Source organism: Talpa occidentalis, unplaced genomic scaffold (genome assembly GCF_014898055.3).
Source record: "Talpa occidentalis isolate TD23 unplaced genomic scaffold, MPIMG_talOcc4v2.1 talOcc4.14, whole genome shotgun sequence".
NCBI lineage: Eukaryota > Metazoa > Chordata > Mammalia > Eulipotyphla > Talpidae > Talpa > Talpa occidentalis.
The window spans coordinates 71572087-71594489 of record NW_023601433.1 but is presented as its reverse complement, the minus strand read 5'-3'; the positions used below and the strand labels follow the sequence as shown (position 1 = coordinate 71594489).

Below are 22403 nucleotides of genomic sequence, written 5' to 3'. Positions count from 1 at the left end.
ATCTTATACTGGAAAACAGAGGCTCATTGGGGTGAAGCAACTTGCCCAGAGAGCAGAGTGAGACCAGAGTGTAGGTGGAATTCCAGCTGGTCTGACTGTGCAGGCTGGGAGCTCTTGTTGTCACGCTCGCACCAACAAGTGTTTCACGTGCCAGCCATGGGGACAGTGTGAAAGGACAGCTGTGCCTCGACTCATGGAGATAATCCTCTGTTGGCCTGAACACCCTTCTGCTTGCTAGATTCAGGGATCCACTCTGCCCAGAGTCATGCTGTTCAAGAGTTTCTCCCCTCTGTGCCTCAGTTTCCCCAACTTGAGTTTGAGACATCTCAAAGGCCACTCCCAACCTACATCACCAAGGCTGTAACATACGGATGAAAAGAGTAAAGATGAGAATCCTCCCACCCAGCCAAAAGGCCCCTACTGCTTTGCCAGTTGCCCTGTGGCTCACCCAGCTTCATGCAGGTGGGCATGTCAATGCACCCTACTGAGAGCAACCTCAGGCTCTACTGAATAAACATTCTTCTCTCCTTCCCTTTGATTGTCTCCCAGAGGGAAAGACAGAACTCTGAATGTCCCTGACCATGTTTTCTGGAAAAACATACGGCACTGCCCTAGAGCTGGCACACCAGCCTGGCCACACAACTAAGTCAGCACCAGCCCCACGGACAGCTCCCAAACCCAGCTCACCAACCTTCAAGCTGGGCTTTGCCAGCGGCATTTCTAGATCCAAAAAATGTCTCCTCAGGCCCACGGAATTAACCCCATTTAAAGACGTGGAAGCTAGGAGGCAGCAGAGCTATAATCTCAACTGAAAACAGGTTTTTTCCATCTTGGCTCCAGATGCCATATTCTGTTCCCTCCAGCTAATGGCTGTTTCCTCAAATCTCATCATGTTTCTGAATCTTAGTTTTCTCACTGGTTAAAGGGTTTGTAGGAAAAGCACCTGCCCAAAGAAGCTATGGGAGGACCCAATAAGGAAACGTATGCCGTGTGCTGAGCACAACGCCTGGTGCTGTGTGCCGGTAATGTTAGCTGTGTGTAGGTCATCACCCTTCCCAAAACCTCACCCGCCCTTCTTTTAGTTATTCTGACCCTAGTGGAAACATTTTCCATTCAGGATATTCAACTCTCCTGCTTGGGTTCCCATAGTGACTCCTTTTGCCACCCATAAGATTTATAATGATTTCATCAGCACCTGTCCTCCCTGCTGGCTGTGGACCTCGTGGGGGTGAGCACTCTATATCTCCCTGTTTTATATGCTCAATGAGGTTCTGTTTAAATGTCAATGTCTTGAAGCATCAAACACCAAGGCCTGGACATCCTTTAGAATCAGCGGGGCAGAGGGAGTGGGCTGAGGCTGAGCAATGATGGCTGCAGGCTGTTAGGGAGGCATGGGGGGAGGGCATCCAGGTAGTTGGGTCAGGAGTACATTCAAAGAAGCACAATGGTTAATTAGGAGTTAAGAATTTGGGGCCAGAAAGGTCTGCATTCACAACCTGGCTCAGTCACACAATAATTGTAGGTACTAGATGCCTTTATCTAGTACCAACTTATAAAGAGTCAGTAAAACCTGCTGGCTCTATCATCAAAAAATATCCTGCATGTACTTCCCTGGACCAAATGACCCTTTTCCACAGTCATGTCTCTCCTGGAACTGTCCTGAAATCTGCAAGGGAGAGATTTTAGTCACACCTCCTATGAGGGACACTCCCCACACAGCCATCCCTCTGGGTCGCTTCTCCCTCCCACCCCTGTTGTGTTTGGAGTTAACAGATCTGGTCCTTGGTTCCCCACTGCCAGCAGCCATGGGGTGTGCATCCTCCCAGCCCCCTTGGTCACCAGCCCCTTTATTAAATTCACCTTAATGTACTTAGTTTGCAGGAACCATCTGTTTCCTACGGGCGCTCTGACTGTACACGCACATTGTCTCAAGTTCAAACTGCAGAGTGGAGGAGGTCGTCTGTTTACAGCTTTGGGTCCTGGAACTCAGAAGCGGAGCCCCTCTCCCAAGGTCACACAGCCCTGAGACAGGCTGCAGGTTGGCTTCAGGCCTTTTGTATTGGGGATGGATTCTGAGCCGGAGTGGCTGGTGGTGGAGGTAGGAATGTGGCACCAAGAGTATAGTTCTGGGCCTGAGGGAGGCGCTCCAGCAAATGAGGACTTCTCCCTGCCTCCTGGCTCCCAGCCGTGAGCTCCCAGCTGCGGGTGAGAACATCTCCCCAGAAGTTAATAACAGGCTGACAGTGGAGGCCAAGAGAGGAAATGACAAAGGCAATGGGGTGGGAGCCCCCCAGCAGGTCTGTGGCAGCAGAGGCATTGTCTGCTGAAGGAACAGAGGCTGCTGCCCACTCATGAGAGAAGGGACCCACCCCAGGGTCACACTTCTCACGGGCAGGGCATGTGGCCAGGCAGCCACAGGAGGCCGCTGGGATTCCACCCAGCTACCCTCCCCATCTCAGGTTCCCAGACACGGGCGTGGGCTTGGTTCACTCTGCAGGTCAACAGACTGGAAGGACCCCTAGGTGGACTGGAAATGATGGCATCCTGGCTTACGCAGCCTGTGTGTTTTTCTTAGCGGGGGCCCAGGGATCATGCAGTATGACTGGGCAGCATGGTGGGACGACCTCAGAGCCTCACAGACCTGCAGTCCCAGCTTGGCCCACACATCCTGTGTGAGTCTAGTCAGGCCCTTTTGGGAGCCTCAGTTTCCTCTCCTATAAAATGGAGCCAGTCATCCTACAGGGCTGTGGTAAGGCTTAAATATGTTGCAATTTGTGACAGGGCAGGCCAGGGTGGAACATAGTAGGGGCTTCAAAGTGCTAAAACTCACCTCCGCTTTTCTTTGGGCACTGACAACAACCCTAATGTGGTAGGCTATCAAATAATTCCCAATTTACAATGAGGGAAACGAGGCACAAAGAGATCAGGTCAGACAGAAGGCATGGGATTCAAACCCAAGGGTTTGTTCTAACAAATACTTTCACAGCAGAACCTGGAGGTCATTTTGAATCAAAGCTTCTGCTATTACCCAGTTTTGAGTAAGAGAGAAAGTTTATTGAGCATCTACTATGTGCAGGTGCTTTGTGTAGAATACCTTATTTAACCCCTACAAGAGCATTAATTATTAGCCCCATTTTAGAAATGGATGAACTCAGGCTCAGGGTTTATGTAATTGTCCCTAAGTCACACAACAGGAAGGGGCACAGTCAGAACTTGAACCCAGGACTATCTGACTTACAGCTCCCTCGCCAGCCCAGTGCTGGGCCAGACCCTCTGAAATCCCAGGGTGCTGAGAAACCTGGGAGAAGGAATTCCATAGTCTCTCCCAACTTGGGGACTGAGAGCAGCAACAAACTGGGGGGTCAAAAGCAACAAACTGAGAGCAGCAACAAACTGGGTGGCCTGGATGTGACTGCTAACCATCCCCTGTGGAGGCCTTTCAGGTAGACCTCAAAGGTGTTAGTGGTCAGGAAGCTTCTATCTCTTCTGTGGAGCCCTCCAACCTCTGCTTGCATTCCTCCAGTGATCAGGTGCTCACTCCTTTTGGAACCAGCTTATAAGGCCCAGAACATGGAGTCACCAACTTGGGGTAGAATCTCTGGCTACTCACTATCTGCACAATGCTGGACACATTTCTGTCTGTATATGGGCTGTGGCACTGCCTAACCCTTGGTGTCAGGCCTCTTGAGCACTTGCCCACGCCACCTCCAGTTCCACCCTGCAACCATTCAGAAACCAGTCTTGCCTTCCCGACTTCCCTCCATCTGCAAATATTTAAACAGCATAAAAGGAGGATTAGTGTCAGGGGATTGGTGCAGGGAAATCCCAGCCCACTGCAAAGTCAGAAGGGGAGCTCCTGTCTTCTCCCCTCCTCACACTAGCTGCCTACCCCTGGTTTAAAGCACCCAGCACAGTGCCTGCTGCACACAGTAGGCCTAAATAAAAACGACCTGAGCAGCCACCTGCTCTTCTGAGGCTGCTGCCTCAGTCCTGACTCACAGGCACCTTGGGGACAGTGGAGGTGGGTGAGTGATGCTGAGCCAGCTCCTCTCAGGAGGGGGAGTCCCCCAGGCAGCCTGATGTTAGTCTGTAAAGAAGGGGACAGCTAAATGACAGTGCCTGGAGGGTATTCAGAGCAGCTTTAAAAATAACTCTCAGCATGTGGGGAAGTGGGGGGAGTGTGGGGGAGTGACTCAAAGGCCCCTGGACAACCAGTGGGGCTAGCAGGTGAGTGGAGGACAGGCTGTTGTCACTCTGCTTCCTTGCAGGCACCTTGGATGCTGTGGACAAGATGCAGACCATTCAGCAGACCATCATGTCCAGCTCTGCCTGGGACCACTGACCCTCAGATTCGGGTCCCCACATCTATGTCTGCGCTCGCTTGGTGCCACCTGCCAAGTGCCCTCCCTGCATGCTCCACCTGGCCAAATGCAACTCCAGCTTCTGGTTTCTGCCCATGACTTGCCTCCTCAGGGGAGCCTTCCTGCACTCTCCATCTCCCAAGTTGGCGGGAGTAGGGGGGTGAGGGTGGGGGTGAAGGCCATGACAAAGTGTGCTACTTTTGGGTTTCACTAACACCTGCCTTCCCAGCACTTAGCATACAAGCTGAACTGCCCCTCATTCACGAAACATGTGCTCACTCCTATGTTCCTGGCACCAGGTGGCAAGCAGATAGAGCCCCTGTCCTCAGGAAGGTTACAGTCTAGAGAGATTGAAAAACAGTAACTAAAGCACACACATGGGTAAATTACAAAATGAGACCAGTTCTCTGCAATGAAAGGACCTGGTTCTATGAGAGCAAACAGCAAAGAAACCAGGTAGATGGGGTGGTCAAGGAGGGCTTCCTGGAGGAGGTGAGGTGGTATTTAAGATCTTAAGTACAAGTAGAAATGAATGTTCTGGGCCTTGGTTTCTCCAACTCTAAAGCAGAGGAAAAGAACTCCCCCAGCAATGGCCTCCCAGAACCTCCTTGGAGTACAAAGGGAGGGAAAGATATAAGGACAAAGTGATAGGGAGAGGCATGATGTAGAAATAACTGGCAGCTTTTTTTTAATTTGTTATGGGTGCAGTGTGAGCAGGGGCAAGAGTTGGGAGAGAGTAGGAAGGGGTACAGGAATATTTTGGGAGGCTCCAAAGCACACTGACATTTAAAGCATTAAACACAATCATGGTCACAGAGTAACTGCTTTATACATTTGTTTCATGTAATAAGAACAGCATTTAGTTATTAAGAGTCTGCTGTGTGACTACCACTGTGGCTAGCAGCATTATGTTACTTAACCTTCATGGTAATATGGTGGGATGTGTACAATTACCCTCCTTATTTTACAGAGGAGAAAACTAAGCGTAAATGACTTGCCCTGGAGCACACAACTTCACACAACTTTCAAAGGACAGAAGGGGGCTTCAAACCCATGACTGCATGCCCTGCATCCAGCCTGGAACATAGAAGGTTCATCCATTCATCTGTTCATTCAACACATACCTGCTGGTGCTCGTCACAAGCTGAGTGGGTGCTTCACATACATAAGCCCAAAGAGTCAATCTAGAATTGGGATTACAGATAGGTGTCATTCTCTAATTTCTGTTTTCCCAACTCAGCAATTCACCTGGGAGGAGCACAGATCATCTGTGAAGAGGCTGGTATTTGAATCAAGGTCTCCTGTCAGGAGTCCCAAGCCATGGTGGGGACCCCCACAGCCAAGTGGCCACGCCAGCCAGGTAGGGCAAAAGCCAGAGTTTACTGTCTGGCTCCAAAGCCAGGGTCACGCAGTACTGGCCCGCTAAACCTCCACCCCAGCCTCCCCTACCTATCCCAGCACCCCTGGTGCCTCACAGCTACTGCCCTGCCACATGTTGGTCCCAAAGGCAAATGGTGGTAACAAAATGAAATTACCAAACGTAAGTGTTTATTACTAAGTGAAAGAAGCCAATCTGAAAAGGGTACCTGCTGTATAATTCCAACTGCATCATTCTGGAGATGGCAAAACTGATGCAGTGAAACAGGACAGGTCTCTCTTTCCTGCCCCATCAGATAAGCATTCCCATCCATTGCATTTCACAAGTTTGTCTTCTTCAAAATACCCAAACATAAAATGCAAGAAAACACAATTATTGATATTTAATTGGCTAACAAATCTTTTTAACAGTTTTTTTCCTCCAAATTTCTTGGAGGTTTCTTTGACTTGTCACATGACAGTATATTTGAAAAACCAGTATTTATAGAGAAAATAGAAGAACATAAGTCAGCCTTTTTTTCTTGCATGGTTGATTGAAATAAGTTAGGAATAGTTACTTTTAGTCTTGCAACACACCATTGGTAACACGTAAATGTTTAGAATTGTCAAATTTGGAGATGTTGCTCCAGAGTTTCTTATATACATGAACTCTAAGAGTCCAAATCATTCACTTATAGAAGTGGGAAAACTCACCGGTGTGAGTTTTCACTGTATTTGTTAATGTCAGCAAGAAATTTAGATCATTTTTTAATTTTATATGGCAAAACTTTTTTTTTAATTTTATAAAACAGTAAGTGTTAACTTTTAAATTGCTGACTTAAACTTAACTTCTTAATAGACATTTCTTACAGTTACCATTGACTGAGTCAAGAATTCCTAATTTGAAAACTAAAGAGAGGGGCAGGTATAAGATTTTAGCATATGCACTGAGATTCTGTTTTGTACATTCTCTTAATCTCCAAAAATGAAAATATAATTCAGTGAGAAGTTTCATTATTTACAGTATTTTGCATAAAAAGAGCTTAAATAAAAGATATATAAAGATTATAAAGAGACAATTGTCAATTGAGTAATACATTTAAACCTAATCTATCTATACTTATATTGACCAAGAAAAATATACATCAGGTCATACAAAAAAGTTTCTAGATTTTCTTTCTTACAGGCCATAAAAAGACAATATGTCCTGAGGGCTAAATCACTAAAAACATCTGCATCCTATTTGTTTCAATAAACTTTTTTTTATTATTAAAAAAAACAAGTTTGTCTTCTTGCAGTCTAAAGAAAAGAGAGGATATCCCCAAGAACATAACAAGGAAGCTAAAGCAGGTGTTAACAAAGCAAGCTTGCACCCACCTGAAATCTCCGTATGCCTGCATCTTAAGGACAGGTCAACCCTGCCTGTCTTCCCTTTACAGACTCTTGCCCATCTCCTCCCACCCCGCTTTTTTTGTACTCCTTTGTATAAATAACTCTGCACTCTGCCAAAGAGCAGGATGGTGGTCTTTCAGACATAAGCCTGCTGCCTTCCTCGGTTTGTTGACAAAGTACTTTCCTTCTCCTCAAACTCTGTTTCCTTTTACTGGCTGAGGGAGACCGGCGTTCAGTACCAAAGCTATGGAGACAGTAAAAGAATCAGTGGCTGCCAGAGGTTGAGATGAACAGGAGGAGCATAGGGGAATTTTAGGGCATGGAAGTGCTGTGTGACACTACAGTGGTGGATGCAGGTCATCATGCATTTGTCTAATCCCAGAGAATGTGCAACACCATGTGTGTGCCAAAAATTAAACTATGGTTAGTTAACATAGGTTTGTGGGTTCTAACACATGTCACAGTCTGGGGGTAGGGAGGGATGTCCCTAGTGGGGAAGGTTATACCTGTGTGGGGGCAGGGATATATGGGTAAGCCTTGTACTTTCATCCAATTCTACTGTGAACCTAAAACTGCTCTGAAACACAAAGTCTATTTAAGAAGAAAGAAATGTCCTTTGCTTACTCTGCCACTAATGGAGGCTGTCAGCAGGGAGCTCAGCCTATTAGCAGGTTTAAGGCCTCCTTCCTAATGGGCTCGTCTGAGTTTGTCCATCATGGCCCACAGTGGGCTTAGCTGTACAGAGATATTGTCTTTTTTTTTAAATAATAGTTTATTCTTTTAATTGTGGTAGGATTAGGATTCTCCCCATCAGGTATTGAGAGAGACGCTGTTTTAAAGTGACTGGCACAAAGCAGGAACTCACGAACATGGGTGAAAAGGCTGGAAACGTCCTTTTCAAAGGGCTTCAGGACAGACTAGCTGCACCCTGCTGCCCACCAATGCAGAAAGACAAGGAAAGCAAAGCCATAGAATTGTCCTTCTGTAGTACCACTCCTGTGATGAGGGTGGGTGGCGGGGTGAGGGGGACATAAATGATAAAGCAGTGGCATAAGAACCTTCAGATGGTTGGAAAACCCTCCTTCTCCCCATTCTCTTAACCTGCCCTAGACATGGCTGTTTGGCTTCAGGAGAAGCAAATGCCTCTCACTGGGCTGCTGCCATCCTGGCTCCTGTTAATCGTTCACCGGTGTGCTATAAATAGGTGCCAGGCATTGTTTCCTAACAGTATGAGGGCCTGCCCACCTGCCAACATCTGGAAGGGGTGGTGTTCGAAGGCTGAAAATGGGGATCCCATAAACAGGCCTCCTGTCACACCCCACAAAGGTGCCTCCGGTGCCCAAGAACCTGATTCTGAAATATTCACTTGGGTCATCTTGGCAAAAAGGTCCTTCCAGCCAACAATCCCAGGCACAGGCTCCAAGGGAGATGATGGATCCATGAAGACACCCCCTCACCCCACACCCAGAGAAAGCCTGCGTGTCTCACATTCCCAGCCTACACCCTGGACACCGGCCAGTTTTCTCTTGGGTGCCTGGCTGGCTGCATTGGCGACTCCCCTGGCAACGTGCCCCACTTCCACACACCCACAGGCCTCCCAGGTAAAGGGGGTGCACACAGACTCCAGAGTGTGCCAGTCTCTCTGGAAAGCTGTCCAGACCACAGGGGTTGGCCAGTCGCAGGAAAGTAAGAAACAGAATTCCCAGATGGTCACTTAAAACACACACACAGGGAGAGTCAGAAAATGGACTAACCGCTTTGAGGCAACCTAAGGAAGAAACAGATGCATACTGTGACAAAGGGTTGGGTTAGAATCCTGGCTTCACCTCTTACCAGCTGTGTGACCTTGGACAAGCCACTGCACTTCCCCTCTGCTTCCATTTACTCATCTATGAAATAGGATAATAAATCTGACCTACCCGGCTGAGGGCTCTTTTAAGATCAAATATACTAATGCATGTTTAGGATGAAGCACAATGTCTAAAACAGGTTGGAACTTTCTAGAAATGCTCTGTCTCTGTGTTGTCCAATATAGGATCATGAGCACATGTGGTTTTTATTGAGCTCCTGAAACCTGGCTAGTGTAATTGAGGAATTCTATTTTGAATTTAATTATAACTGATTTATTTATTTTTTTTTAATAAATTTTATTGTTATATTCCCCATACAATTGCAATCCCCCCATTCTGACCCCAATCCCTCCCCTCCCACCCCGCCCCCCTAAAAGTGTCTCTGGTTCATAGTTTTTTGTTGATTTTGATTTTCACTTTCTTATAGTTATTCATTTTCCTGGTCCCTTATTTAAGTTTTCTAGATTCCTGCTATGAGTGAGACCATCCGGTATTTTTCTTTTTCTTTTTGGCTTATTTCGCTGAGCATGATCCCTTCCAGCGCCATCCATGTTGCTGCAAATTGCATGTGTTTATCTTTTTTGAATGCTGAGTAATATTCCATGGTATATATGTACCACATCTTCTTGATCCAGTCATCTATTTTTGGGCATTTGGGTTGTTTCCAAAAAAATATGGAACGCTTCACGAATTTGCGTGTCATCCTTGCGCAGGGGCCTTGCTAATCTTCTCTGTATCGTTCCAATTTTAGTATATGTGCTGCCGAAGCAAACACTAATTATAACTGATTTAAATGTAAATGTAAACAGGCGCACGTGACCAGTGGCTCATGTCCTGAGAGCGAGGGTCTGGAACACAGCAGGACCCCAGCAAAAGGGGTCTGTGGTATCCTCAGGACCTCAGTGACTATTAGAAGCAGCTCACTAAGGTAGAAACAGGAAGCACCGTTGCATTTCTGAGTATGGTGAGACCAGGAAACTGCAATCTTGCAGGGTGATTCTGAACCACATTTGGGTGTTTGGGTTGTGGTCCCCTCAGAGAGACTGACGACAGCTGAGGGTACTCTCTCCATGCAACAGGTACAAAGTGTTTGCACAATTTCAGAGGTTTACATCCTGATTCAGCAGACACATGGCACACAGAGGGCCTGGGCCCCCTGGCAGCACCTGGGATCACCGCCAGCACCCAGCATAAGAGCAGACATGTGCACATCCACATCCAGGTGCCCCCACCCTTTCCAGATGGAGGATGGTTTGTCTATCTGTTTCCCTACTCCCGCCTGCACCTCCCCAACTGGTCATTTCACCTTGACTCTTCTATGGGTCCCTCTCCTTCACTCTCACAGACCTGAACCCGTACTTCACCCCCTCAGGCTTGGCAATCATTCCACAGACATGGGCACAAAAGGGGCACATGACCCAGACTGGTCCAACGAGACCTAATCCTAAGCTTTCTGGTAGAAACATGGGAAGGCAAAGCCTCATTGTGTTGTGATGCCAAGCTGGCAATTGTGCCCCAGGGCTGCTAGACAACACAGACCCTCCCAGAGAGAGAGGCTGATGGCATCACAAAAACCCCTGGATACAACTGAACCTGAAACTGTATTTACACCAAACCTTTCCAAATCCTTAAACCAATAAATCCCCTGTTTCACCTCTCTTTCCCTTTTCACTTTATATTTACCTATTTATTATTCTAGTTAGTTTTATTAGCAAGCTATTATCATATTTGAAATAGATGGAGCTAGTTAAAATACCCTGCTCTGCTCATTCTCAGCTGTATGACCTTCCACCAATTATTTAACTTCTGATCTTCAATTTTGTCATCAGTGAAGAGCAGTTCTGTCTGTACTTACACTTTAGGGATACTACTCTGATTATTAAACGAGGTAAAGTAAGGCACTGAGAGCAGTGGTTGATCAATGGTAGCTGCTATACTTCTTAGCTAATTAGATGAAATTTACTAAATGATAATTAAAACAATCATGATACACAATGTGTTATATTACACATTATATAATACATAATTATAAAAGAAGGAGTAATAATTTACTAAATAATTAAAGAAGAATAATTTAACCACCCCAAGTAGTACCACGTCTCTTGAACTTTTGGGGCGTCAATTATCTGGCTTTCTAAATGGACCTGTGGCTATCTGATTTCTAAATGGGTCTTTCTGCAAAAGGACCTGTTATATCCTTTATTAAAACTCACAATCTCAGTTTCTTCAAGATCTTGTAAGAACAAAGCACAACAGCCTCCCGGGTGGCCCAAGGGGTTAAGTCCCAGCACTATGAAGATATCGACAGCCAATGCAGCATGAGTTTGATCCCCAGCCAGGGAGCTACCCACCTGGCACAGCAGACCTCTCCTGACTTACCTGCTGCTCCCCTCAGCAGTGTATTTCAGTCAATCTGCCTGTTCTGTTCCCCACGCTGTCTCTGGTGAATCCTCTCCCCGCCTCCCACACCTCTGGGCCTACACCCCAGTTCTTGTATGCATAAATAAATAAAATAAATCATTTAAAAAAAAAAAGAAAGCAAGCACAAGTCTACTTCTCTCCTATGTTCTTGTAATTCTAAGAAATGCTGCTGCCCACTGGTACTCAGCCTAGAACGCTAGGAGGCTGGGCCAGCAAGCTCTCTGGAGCTTCTAACCTCCTTAGGCTGCAGGATTATCTCCATGGGGCTAGGAGCAACCAGACCCAGAAGGATGATCCAGGAGTGAATGTAGCCAGTCAAGATTCAGCTTTCCTGACTCCCATTCAAGACTTCATCCCTTTGGACCCCAAGAAGTACCCCTTCCCAGTCTAACACTGCTCCTGTGGCCCCAGCGACTGCAGCCCCGGGCTTACCCTGGGGGAACAAGATTCCAAGCTAAGAGATCTGCAAGGCCCCTTGTGATCAGGAAAGGCGGCAAAATGTCCATCTGCAACCAAGTCCATCTTGCTGGGCTAGTGAGCCAGGCGGGTAAGCCAGCATGGCACCTGGCCCTCCAAAAATACAGCTTTGTATGCCCGGGATGACAGCATAACACGCCACAGATGATGCTTTCGCCATTTGATACACAAGAAGCTGAAGCCACAGAGGCTCATGCAGCTACTAAGGGGAGAATCGTAACTTGAACTTGGGGTTGTCCTGTTTCAAAATCTGGTCCTTCCCCAAGGTGGTTACTAATTACAGGTGGGTGACTGGTTTGGCTCCAGCACAGGGTTCTCCAAGCTGTGCCGCTGACAATCTCTGTGACAGTGGGTAAGCTACTTGCCGTCTCTGTGCCTCACTTTCCTTACTTCTAAGGAAGAATGGCTTAATATGCTTCCTAAGGTACTGGGCTAATTAAATGAAGCCATTCATATAAAATGCTATTTTAAATAAAAAGTCATTAAAAAAAAACAAACAAACCTTTATTCCATTAGAGAGGCTTTTGTTGAGCCCTTGTTTTTCTTGAGCAGAATGAAAGCTCTCAGAAATTCTTATCAGCTACTGAGTTTTAATAAGTCTTAAATCCGGGCCTGGCAAATTTGGGGTCGAGAGAACACGGCTGGCTTGGCTCTTACAAAGTGATCACCAGCCAAATCAGATGACTTGAGGTTCTTCGAATCCTGGAGCTGTCCAACCTCATCCACTTAGAAAGCAGGAGAATGAGACAGGGAGGAGAGGCTGCTGGGAAGCCATGTGTTGTTGGGGGCAGAGTTGGGACAAGAACTCAGGGGCCCTGACTTCCCTGTATCCTGGGGTCCACAACCAGCAACCTTGGGCCTACTGGTGGGCAGTGGGGTGACAAAAATGTCCTTTCCTATCTGCCAACCAGCAACAAGTGCTACTACCATCTCCCAGGGACCCTCCTGAAGACACTGCAGGGGAGACCCCCGCCGCCAGGCTGCACAGGAGATATAATTAATGAGAAAGCCAGTCTACCCAGGACACCCAAACCCATCACTATCAAAAGTTCCCAGAAGCCACTTTGCCAGAAGCCTGAAAAAAGTGCAAAGCACATGGAGTGGCTATGGCTGCATTATTCATGAAGAGGATTTCTGCTTCTGAAGTCTGAAAACACGACACACACGAACTGGTTTGAGTCAAAGTTTGAGTCAACGCTGCACGCCTCAGAGTCTCCAAAAATATCCCAACCAGAATCCCTGCATTCATTCACTGGCAAGCACTTCTGGAACCCGGAGTTGGCAGAGTGAAGGAGTGTGCAAACACGAGCGTGCACGCACGTGTGTGTGTGCACACGTGTGCGTGTGTGTGTTTGTGTGTGTTGGGGAGGAAAGGGGGCTGTGATATGCAGCCCAAGCATTGACAGCTTAGCAAAAAACAAGACAGAAGTTTCCTGACTTGCCTAATGACTTGAGCCCCCAACACTTGACGCCGACACATCACTGCTGACCTGGCAGCCTGAGCAGCCTACTACATAGGTGAGTTCACTCTCCTCCCCCAATTCCCACCTCACTCAATGTAAAAGCCAAAGTTCCCAAGGACCACAAGCCCTGCAGGTGGGCCTCCTATTCCTTCTTGGCCCTCATCTCCTCCATTCCTGTTCACTCTGCTCCAGCCTCATTATTTCTGACTCAAGGACTTTTCATATTCTGTTCCCTCCATCACAAACACCCTTCATGACAGTCTCTCCTCAAATGTCACCCCATTAGAGAGGTCATCCCTGACCACTTCCCCTGGAAAGCCCTTCCCACTACTCTCCAGTCCTTTCCAGCTCTATTTTCCCCATAGCAATGATCCCTTCTGATGTATATTTATGGTTTATCTACCTGTCCCCCAGGAGATGCATGCTTCACAAGAGCAGGTGAGCAGGGGTGTTACTTGCTCACTTCTTAATCTGCACATTCTAGGACAGTGTCCGTGTGATATTGTGAATTACAATAAATATGTATTTGGTCTTCATTCTAGTCTCTAGCACAGAGCTTCTGAAGCCCTAATGTTGAGAAAGATGTCTTCTGTCATGCCAATTAGGTGACTTTTGGACCCCACCCCCACCCCAGCTATGGGTGGGGTTATGGCCTGGTTGCCAAGAGAACTAACTTTGTGACTAGAGTTGGAACTTTCAGTCCCACCTACTCCTATTTCCACCTCTAGGGAGGTGACAGGGCACGGAGGCGGAATCACTCACCAATGGCCAGTGACTTCATTACTCATGACTCTGTACCGAAACCTCCATAAAAACCCAAAAGGACCGCTTTGGAGAGTCTCTGGGTTGGAGAACAGCTAGGAGCATGGTGTGCCCAGAGAGGACATGGGAGTTCCACGTTCCCTCCCCATACCTTGCCCTACGCATCTCCTTTGCCTGCCTGTGTCTGAGTTACACACCTGGTAATAAATCGGTGCTACAGTAAGTCAAATGTTTCTCTGAGTTCTGTGAGTCACTCCACCAAGACAATCGAACCTGAAGAGAAGATGTTTGGAACCTCATATTTAGAGTGGAAGATGAGATGTTCAGGAATCAACCTGAGGTAGCTCATTGGCATCTGGAGTTGGGGGGAGTAGAAAGTCTCTTGGGGCTAAGCCCTTAACCTTTGGGCTGTAGAAACGTAGGCCACCCAGCAGGTGCTTTTTAGTGTGGGCACACTCTGCACCCCTGAAAGCAGAACCCTTAGTCTGGCATAGAGTAGGTGCTCAATAAATATTTGTAAAAGAAAGGAGGACAGAATAAAGGGAGAGGGGAGAAAAGAGGAAAGGAGGTAGCACGTTTTCTTCTAAGAACTGGGAGAAAGGGAACATCTGGCCTCTGCGACACTGAAAGAAACTTCCTGAAGTTCAACTCCAAGCAAGACCCATTCTTAGTAACAAACCCTCTACAGCGCCCCACTATCTGACAGAGCAAGTGCTGCAGCCTGTGCTGCCCAAGCTGGGGCTGAGGGATGTTCCTGCCTCCTTTCTCCCTGCTCACACACCTGACCCCAAGTATATATCCAGGGCCTCTGCAGAAGCTCATGGCTCCCTAACACTACCTCTGCCAGCCAAGGTCATGAGTGCCTTCTGAGCTGGATATCTCTGTGGAGGGCCATCCTGTGCACTGCAGGGAAGGGAGCAGCATGCCTGACTTCTTCCTCTAGATGCCAGTAACAGCGCCAGTTGTGACAACCAAAAATGTCTCCAGACATAGGCCCTGGGGTAAGGCTGCAGATTTAGCAATACATACTTCTACTAAAAATTATTGATTGCTCATCTGTAATTCAAATTTGATTTGTGTGGGCCAAGACTGTGCCCTCTCTTTCATTAAGAACCACTGGGTTAGAGTGAAACTGTTAGTGGGGAAAAGGATGTCCTAAAGCTAATTCCATACAGGCTTTGTGGACTCCACCCCCACCCCAGGCCAAAGCCAAAGACACTGGGAACTCCAAATCCCATCACCACCAAAGGGAAGGTGGCTGGGACCTGAGGGTGGGGTTAAGCAGCCAGGTGGATATAAAAGGCAGACACGTGGGCTTTGGAGGGGTCCCCCATTTTGGCTCTCCGCCAGCTCGCAGCGTCCGGCCAGCTCTGAGAGTGACTTTGGGTTTCCAGGTCTGCGGATCGGGTAGGACGCATTAAAGACTTTATTTCCCTATTTTCTCCCTGAGTTGTACATTTTCCTTATTTCCTTTTCCCTTGTAAATAAACCTTTTATTAACCTTTTGTGTGTGTCTGTAGTGGAGTATTAATAAGCCCCTTTTAAGTGCGCGGGTGAGGACCCACAGCCAGGCAACCCGTTCAATATCGGGGCTGTCCTATAACAAAACTACCACAGGGTCCCTGTAGTAACTTCAGTTCCCTCAACCTTCTTAGCAAGCTCTGCCCTCCTCCCCCAACCCACTGCTCTCACCCAGGGAGGCTCAGCTTCCCAAACACACGCAGTTCAGCTGCTATAAAAATGGCTCCCCACTGTGGCTCTTATACCAGCTCTAGTTTGCAGAGCTAAATGTAGCTTCTTCTCCAGGACCTGCCTCCCTTCCTTGCCTCCATCCCCAGGTCTCTCTTCTACCCTATAAGCCCCTGCCTTCTTGCCTCCAATTAAGAGACCTTCCAGACCCAGCCTGGAGACAGGAAAACAAGGCAGTTAGTCACTTTGCTTCCGTTATCAACTTGAGTCACGTGGATGGCTCCTTTAATGGCAGTTGTCATGGCAACAGGAAGCCAGTCCCTGCTGGCTCTGGGAACCAAAACAAAATTAAAGGGTGGCAGTGGAGAGGGAAAAGGAGGGGAGGGTAAGGAGAGCCAGGAAGGAGCCAGGAGAGCTGGCTGGATTTTGCTGACGGAAACCACGCTGAGGTCAAGCTGTCTTCAGCTTTCCCTGGATGGGTAGCACTGGGGAGACTGAAAAAAAAAAAGAAAGAAAAAGAAAAGAAAATGATGCCTGTTGTGGGGAAGCTCAGGCTAACGTGGTGCGTGATTCACACGTGTTATTCTGGCCGGTAAGAAATTTTCACGCCCATTATGAATAAGCTGAAACTCGGACACCTGTGGAGGTAAAGACAGATGCACATGCACCAAGGTTGTCTAGTTAATACGCAACCCAGCTCAGCCTTTCCTTCCATATTCCTGTTCTCCCCTCTCTTCCCCTTGTTTTCAGAAGATCATGCACGCTCCCCTTCTCCTGCTCTCTGCTCCCCCCAGCCACACATCCTGCATATGGGGTTCCTCTGCTTGTACTGATTTCCCTGTCTCTTCCCATCCCACATCTTCACCTGAAAGGCCTACTCATCATTCACATAGCTTCTTAAACATCACGTCCTGTAGGGAGCCTTCTGGGCCCCCTGCACATGGTTACTTCTCCCTGTCACATGTTCTCATGGCACCAAGTGCCTCTCCTTCAGACCTCTGCACACAGCCTGTAATTGTACTTTTAATTACATTCACAAAGTCTCTCAGCCTCGACCTACTGTACTGGAATGTCAGCCTCAGGAAGGGAGGGTCTTTTTAATTGCTGTATCCAGAGAGCCCAGCCCCGTGTCTGGCACACAGACACAGCTCAGTAAGTGCATGCACTGGGATTTGAACCCTGCTGTGGCTGAGCCCACAGCTCCTTCCTGAACTGCCTTGTCAGCCCTGGGGCATTTTAGCTGCCCTGTCAGCACTGGACAGAGCTCCCAGACCTTCAGCCTCTGCAGGGGCTACTGCAATGCTTGCAGCTCTGCCTGGCTTATCTACTGAAGCTGGTGGTTAAGACACTGCTTCCAGAAAGGACAGAAGAAGCCTATGGGTGGGACTGTGGCAGGCAGCGATACAGGGAGAGGGAAGACCTGACGTGACCTCCAGGTTTCTAAGCATAGAACTTCCCTCCATCATTCTACTGAAGACTGGCTCTCTGCTACTGGAGGGCGACACCTGCCAAAAGGGGAAGGTGGAGGAAGGAAAGGGGAGGGGGGCATGGGCTCATCACCGTGCCCTTCAGGCACCCATGCTGAATAGGAGCTCACAGATAGAAGACTTGAACCTGCTCCCCCTCACAGGTCCTGTGCCCGTGAAACTTCACTTCCTTTCAGGGCCACAGTTTTCTCATTGTACAATGAATTGACCCACTCACACACGCTGAGATTGTGGTGCTGTGCAGTAGATGGGCATGTCTGTGGTGTAGGGCTAAGAGCCTGGCTATGCACTTGGAGAGTAAGTCCCTGGCTCTGCCCCTTCTTGGCTCTGTGCTCGTGAATAACTCCCTCCACCTCTCCATGCCTCAGTTTCCTTATCTGTAAAATGGGAACCTCATTCACCTCATAAAATTACTGTGCGCACAGGATGTGGCGCGAAGTAGCCCCTGCACGCGGAAGCTCTGGTTGCTAACATGATTTGCCCCAAGAAATGCAGAATTTAGAAACAGCCATCAATGTGTAACTCCAGCTTTCTGATTGCAGATCTGGGGTCCATGGGCACTTGAGGCCCTTTGTCCAAACTTATAAGATGTGTCTCTGCCCTATATAGGCACCAAGCAGGATGCCAAGAGATCACTCTAACCAGAAGATGGCCTTGCCCTTGAACCAGTTCCAAACTAGGGACAGGAATGCAGGCCCCAAGAGCTGGCCACCAGGGGCAACGTGACTCCCACAGCCTGCACAGAAACCCAGGGGAAAATGACATGGACAGGCCCACCTAGGGCATCTGGACCAATGCTTCCTTCTCCAGATGGCGAAATGAAGTCCTCGAGAGGGGAAGGCACTTGTCCAGCACTGAGGGAGCTGGTGGCAGAGCTGGGGACCTGGCCCCAGGCAAAGCCCTGCCCAGGGCAGGAAGCGCTGCCCTCTCTAGAGGCATTGCTGACTCACTCTTCTGCCTGAAGCCCCCTCCCAACTGACCAACCATCTCCTTAAAAACAGTTATTTCAGGGGAAAACATCTGCATATATTACATCTAGGTTTGGTTAAACAATGAACGAGAGAAATACAGCAGGTTTTTCACCTGAAGACATTTGGGAGGTGGGGTCCATACATACCTTCCCCTGAAACAGTCACCAGAATGTGTGCGTTTTGTTGCACACATTCTAGACAGGTTTCTAGACAGGGTCTAGACAGGTTTCTTCAGAGTCCCACAGGGTGCTCTATGGGAGCTGAGCTGAAAACTTCAGCGCCTTTCTGAGGGACTCAATGCATCTCGTAAGTCTCCATACTCAGATATGCTAGAACGTGTAGCCAGCTCTGGGGCCAATTCTTTAGACAATATGGGACACGCCACACACAGAGAAAGACACGCCACGCTTCCCGAGGAAGGGCCACACAGGACCCTGTCCCCAAGTTGCCTTTGATGGCTACCCTCCTCGTGCTCGGAGGCACTGACACCAGAGGCCAATTCCCCCGACACACAGCACTCAAGCTGCGGCCCCAAGGTTTAGCTGAGGTGGTGCAGGCTGGCAGAGATGGTGTCCCAGGCTGAGATTTATGGGGTGATGTGAGGAGGGCCTGACGAGACACACGCAAACACATACATGATCACAGCCTTACTCATTCACACACAAACTCATGCCTGGCATGTCACCCACACACAGTCACAGCCTCACTCGTTGGCACGATTCCTGCATCACAGAAACATATATAGACTCTCTCTCACAAAACATATTAACACAGGTACATGCACACACAATAGATATACTTATCTCCAGACAGATGCAAACACATTCCCAAATACATACAGTCAGAGACACATGTTCTGACCCGGTCCACAGGCATGTTCACATACATGTACACACGTGTACACACACATACAGAACACAGACACCTAATGCTTCCCCAGGCTCTCATCACTGTAAATTCTTCCCCACTGCAGGAAGTCATCAGCTATTAACTCTAAAAGCTAGACAGGGCCTCTGGGGCAGTGAAGTGAAGGGGCAGCTGAACCCTGTCTGACGCTCACTCTCCTGTAATTGGGGACTGGTGTGGGGTGATGTGAGGGGACAGGAGAGCACAGGATCAGGCCTACAGGGGAGCAGCTGGCTGACTCCAGACTCAGAAGGAGGGAGTTCCCCGGGGTGCCTCCAAAGACCAAGAATTTGGGGGTTTCCCTTTCTTGAAGTCTGGTCCTCCTTCTCCAGACTCCAGCAGCGCCTCGCACCCCCAGCACCGCAGACCCCCACTGTCTCACCTTGAAGACCCCTTCCTAAGACGACCCTCCTGCTCCTCCACAAGAGGGAGTCCCACCTAGACACACCGAGGTGTGCCCCACACCTGGAGGGTCCTCTCAGCACGGGCCCCGCTCTGCACCAGGCAGAAAACATCCAGACCCCTTCATCCCCGAGCGCCCCACCCCCCACCCCGATCACCAGCCTCCAGCCCTGGAAGGTAAATACCCACCCAGGTGAGCCGCATAGCTGGGGTGGCCGCTCCCGGCCGCCAGGGCCACCCCGGCTTCGGAGACGCTTTCCCGAGCGGTGACAGCGGCCTCGTCCCCCGGGGTCGGCGCCCCCCGCCCCAGCCCGGGCACCTACCTCCTTCTTGACCGTGCGCAGCAGCCTCTGCCGGGTCTCCGCCTCTGTGGGACAAGACGGGAGGGCGGCCGGTCAGCCCAGGGGTGGGGGCGCCCCCGGACTGCCCCCTGCCTCCCCCGCGCCCCGCGCCCCTTACCCGCGGGGCCCGAAGCCATAGCTGGGCGCTGCGTTCCGCGCGCGGGCGGCTGCGGCTCCTCGGGGCTCGGCCGGGCGGCTGCAGCTCCGCGGCCGGGCGGGGCGGGGCGGGGCGGGGCGAGCGCGGGGGGCGGACCGCGGGGCGCGTGACGTCAGGGCCCGCCCCCGGCCGCCCCGCCCCCGGCCCCCCAGGTTCCGCGGGAGGCTCCTCCCGCGCGACGCACACCTGCGCCTCCGCACAGGCGCACCCCGACCTCCGAAGACGCCCCTGCTCCTGGCCCAGGGTCGCCTGTCCACCCTCCCGCCCCCCTATATGGGGCAGGAAGGACAGCGTGAGTGTGCAATTCTGTGGGTGCCAGACCCCAGAACCTGATGGCAGAAGGTGATGATGCTGCGACTGACACCCTCCGAATGCCAGTTTTCTTGTCTGTCAAATGGGTATAATGGGATCACCTTCTTAGGAATGTGAGGAGACTTAGAGGTTGAACGTAAGCACTTAGCACAGACCCGGGGTAGCTTCCCTGAAAGCCGGCTGCTGCTGCTTCTCCTGTGGCTGCTGCTGTCACTGCCACCGTCGTTATCACCATTATTAAAGAGGCTTCCAAGACTGCCTTGCAGGCCAGGAGAGACCAGAATGTAAGTGGATCCTCCCCCCACATGCAGTCGTTGGGAAAGTGGGGTTCTTCCAGGAGCTTGCCTGGAAATGGGAGCACCTGTCAGCCAAGAGCTGCAGGGCTAGGCAGGCCGTGCGCTTGTGGGACCAAGGTTTGCTCCACCAAGAAGTCCACTTAGATTGCAACACAGGTCAACAAATATTAATTGAACACCTACTATGAGCCAGGTTACTGTGCTAGGGTTACTGAAGTGAGTGAAACAGGCCAAAAGGCCCACCCTGGTGAAACTTAGGAGGGTTGCAACAAAATAAATAAGCAGATCGTATAGTAAGTTGGAAGTTTATGGAGAAAAATTAAGTAGGCAAAGGAGACAGGGGGTGCCCAGACTAGGTAGAGTTTGTATTTTGAAGTAGGGTGTATGAAGTAGGCCCCACAGGCAAGATAACATTTGAGCAAAGAGGAAAAGAAGTAGGATATGGGGATTTCTGGGAAAAGGACGTTCCAGGCAAAGGAAACAGCAAATGCAAAGGTCCTGAAGTGGGAGAGTGCCCATGAGTGTGACAAACAGCAAGGAGGCCTGCGGGGCTGGGGTGGCATGAGCAAGAAGCCCGAGTCATGTTCCAGGATACTGTATGACCTTGAGGTCATGTTAAGGATTTACATCTGTCCGCAATGGTTCCCCACTATTTAGTCCTGCTTTCAGAAGCACTAGGGGACAGCTCAGACTGCGTGCTGTCCTTGCGGTGGTGGATCCTGTGCCCCGTTTTCCATTTGTCAGTATCAGGGATCTTTAGTCATAAGCTATAGAAGCCAACTTTGGCCAAGATAGGCTAAGGGAATAAACTAGAAGGATAATGGGCATTCCCAAAGTTCATGGAGCCTGGGAAACTGGAAAATGGGGTGAAACCATAGTAACTCCAGAAGTCTGGAAGGGGAGACTTCTTGAGAACAATAACCTGCAAAGAGTGCTTTTCGGACACCACTGCTTAGGTGAAAGGAGGCCATCTGTCTGAGGTTCCCATTCCAGGGAGGGGACCTTCTGATATACCCCGCCTGCACACACACCTGCCCTTGTTGAGAGAGGAAATTTTCAGTCATAGCCCACTACCCACCCTAGTTTCTCAGAGAATGCAAAATGGCTAATAGCAATATTATATAGGTGTGTGCACATATATGTACACATATATTTACACATAAATACGTGGATATACACATATTTATATAGGACTTTTATATGCCAGGCAGAGTGCTCAGGACTTTGGGCTTTGCTTGCATCATCTTACTGACCTCCCCTCTATTACCCTATGATTTTATATCATAGTAAGAAAGTCAAGACTAGAAAGGGTTTTGTCCAAGTTCACACAGCAAGTGAGTGGGTGGTGAGAATGCAGGGCCCAAGCCGTCATCTGTGGTTCCCCCCCTTGGCTGCACCCCAAAGTTAACTGGAGTGCTTTAGAAAAGTAGGATACCTAAGTCTCACTCTAGGAAACCATTTACTGACCAACGTTTTTACTTTCCCTGACAAACAATGAGACTGAGAAGATGTCTTGTGCTTCCTTAAAACCTCGAGCTTTTATTCCAAGGTAAAGGTTTGTGGTGTTTAGTTTAATAGCTATAGGAAATGGGGCATGAATGGAATCTGAAGTCTCTTTCTAGTGGGAGCTTGGCTCCATGTTGTAGTTGGAACACTCGCCACTAGGGGCGCCATCACCTACAATCTGCTTGGAACTGAATTGGACTCCTCTGAGAATCCCCCCACAGTGGGGAAAACTTCGTTCCAAAGTCTTCCCCAGG

General features: G+C 49.2%; 1 protein-coding gene and 1 non-coding gene across 3 annotated transcripts in view; both read right to left on the bottom strand.

The window, feature by feature from the left end:
• Positions 1-20030, bottom strand: part of SGSM1 (small G protein signaling modulator 1) — a 69002-nt gene extending 48972 nt beyond the window's left edge. For both annotated transcript variants that reach the window (XM_054695192.1, XM_054695193.1), the window contains exons 1-2: positions 19997-20030; positions 19861-19904 (exon numbers count right to left, since the gene is read on the bottom strand). In XM_054695192.1, the coding sequence (XP_054551167.1) occupies positions 19861-19904; positions 19997-20015 (63 nt within the window). In that variant the 5' untranslated portion in view covers positions 20016-20030. The remainder of the gene's footprint in view (positions 1-19860; positions 19905-19996) is intronic.
• Positions 9628-9734, bottom strand: LOC119245445 (U6 spliceosomal RNA). The gene has a single exon (XR_005125363.1). It is a non-coding gene; the product is annotated as a U6 spliceosomal RNA (small nuclear RNA).
• Positions 20031-22403: the final 2373 nt, after the last annotated feature.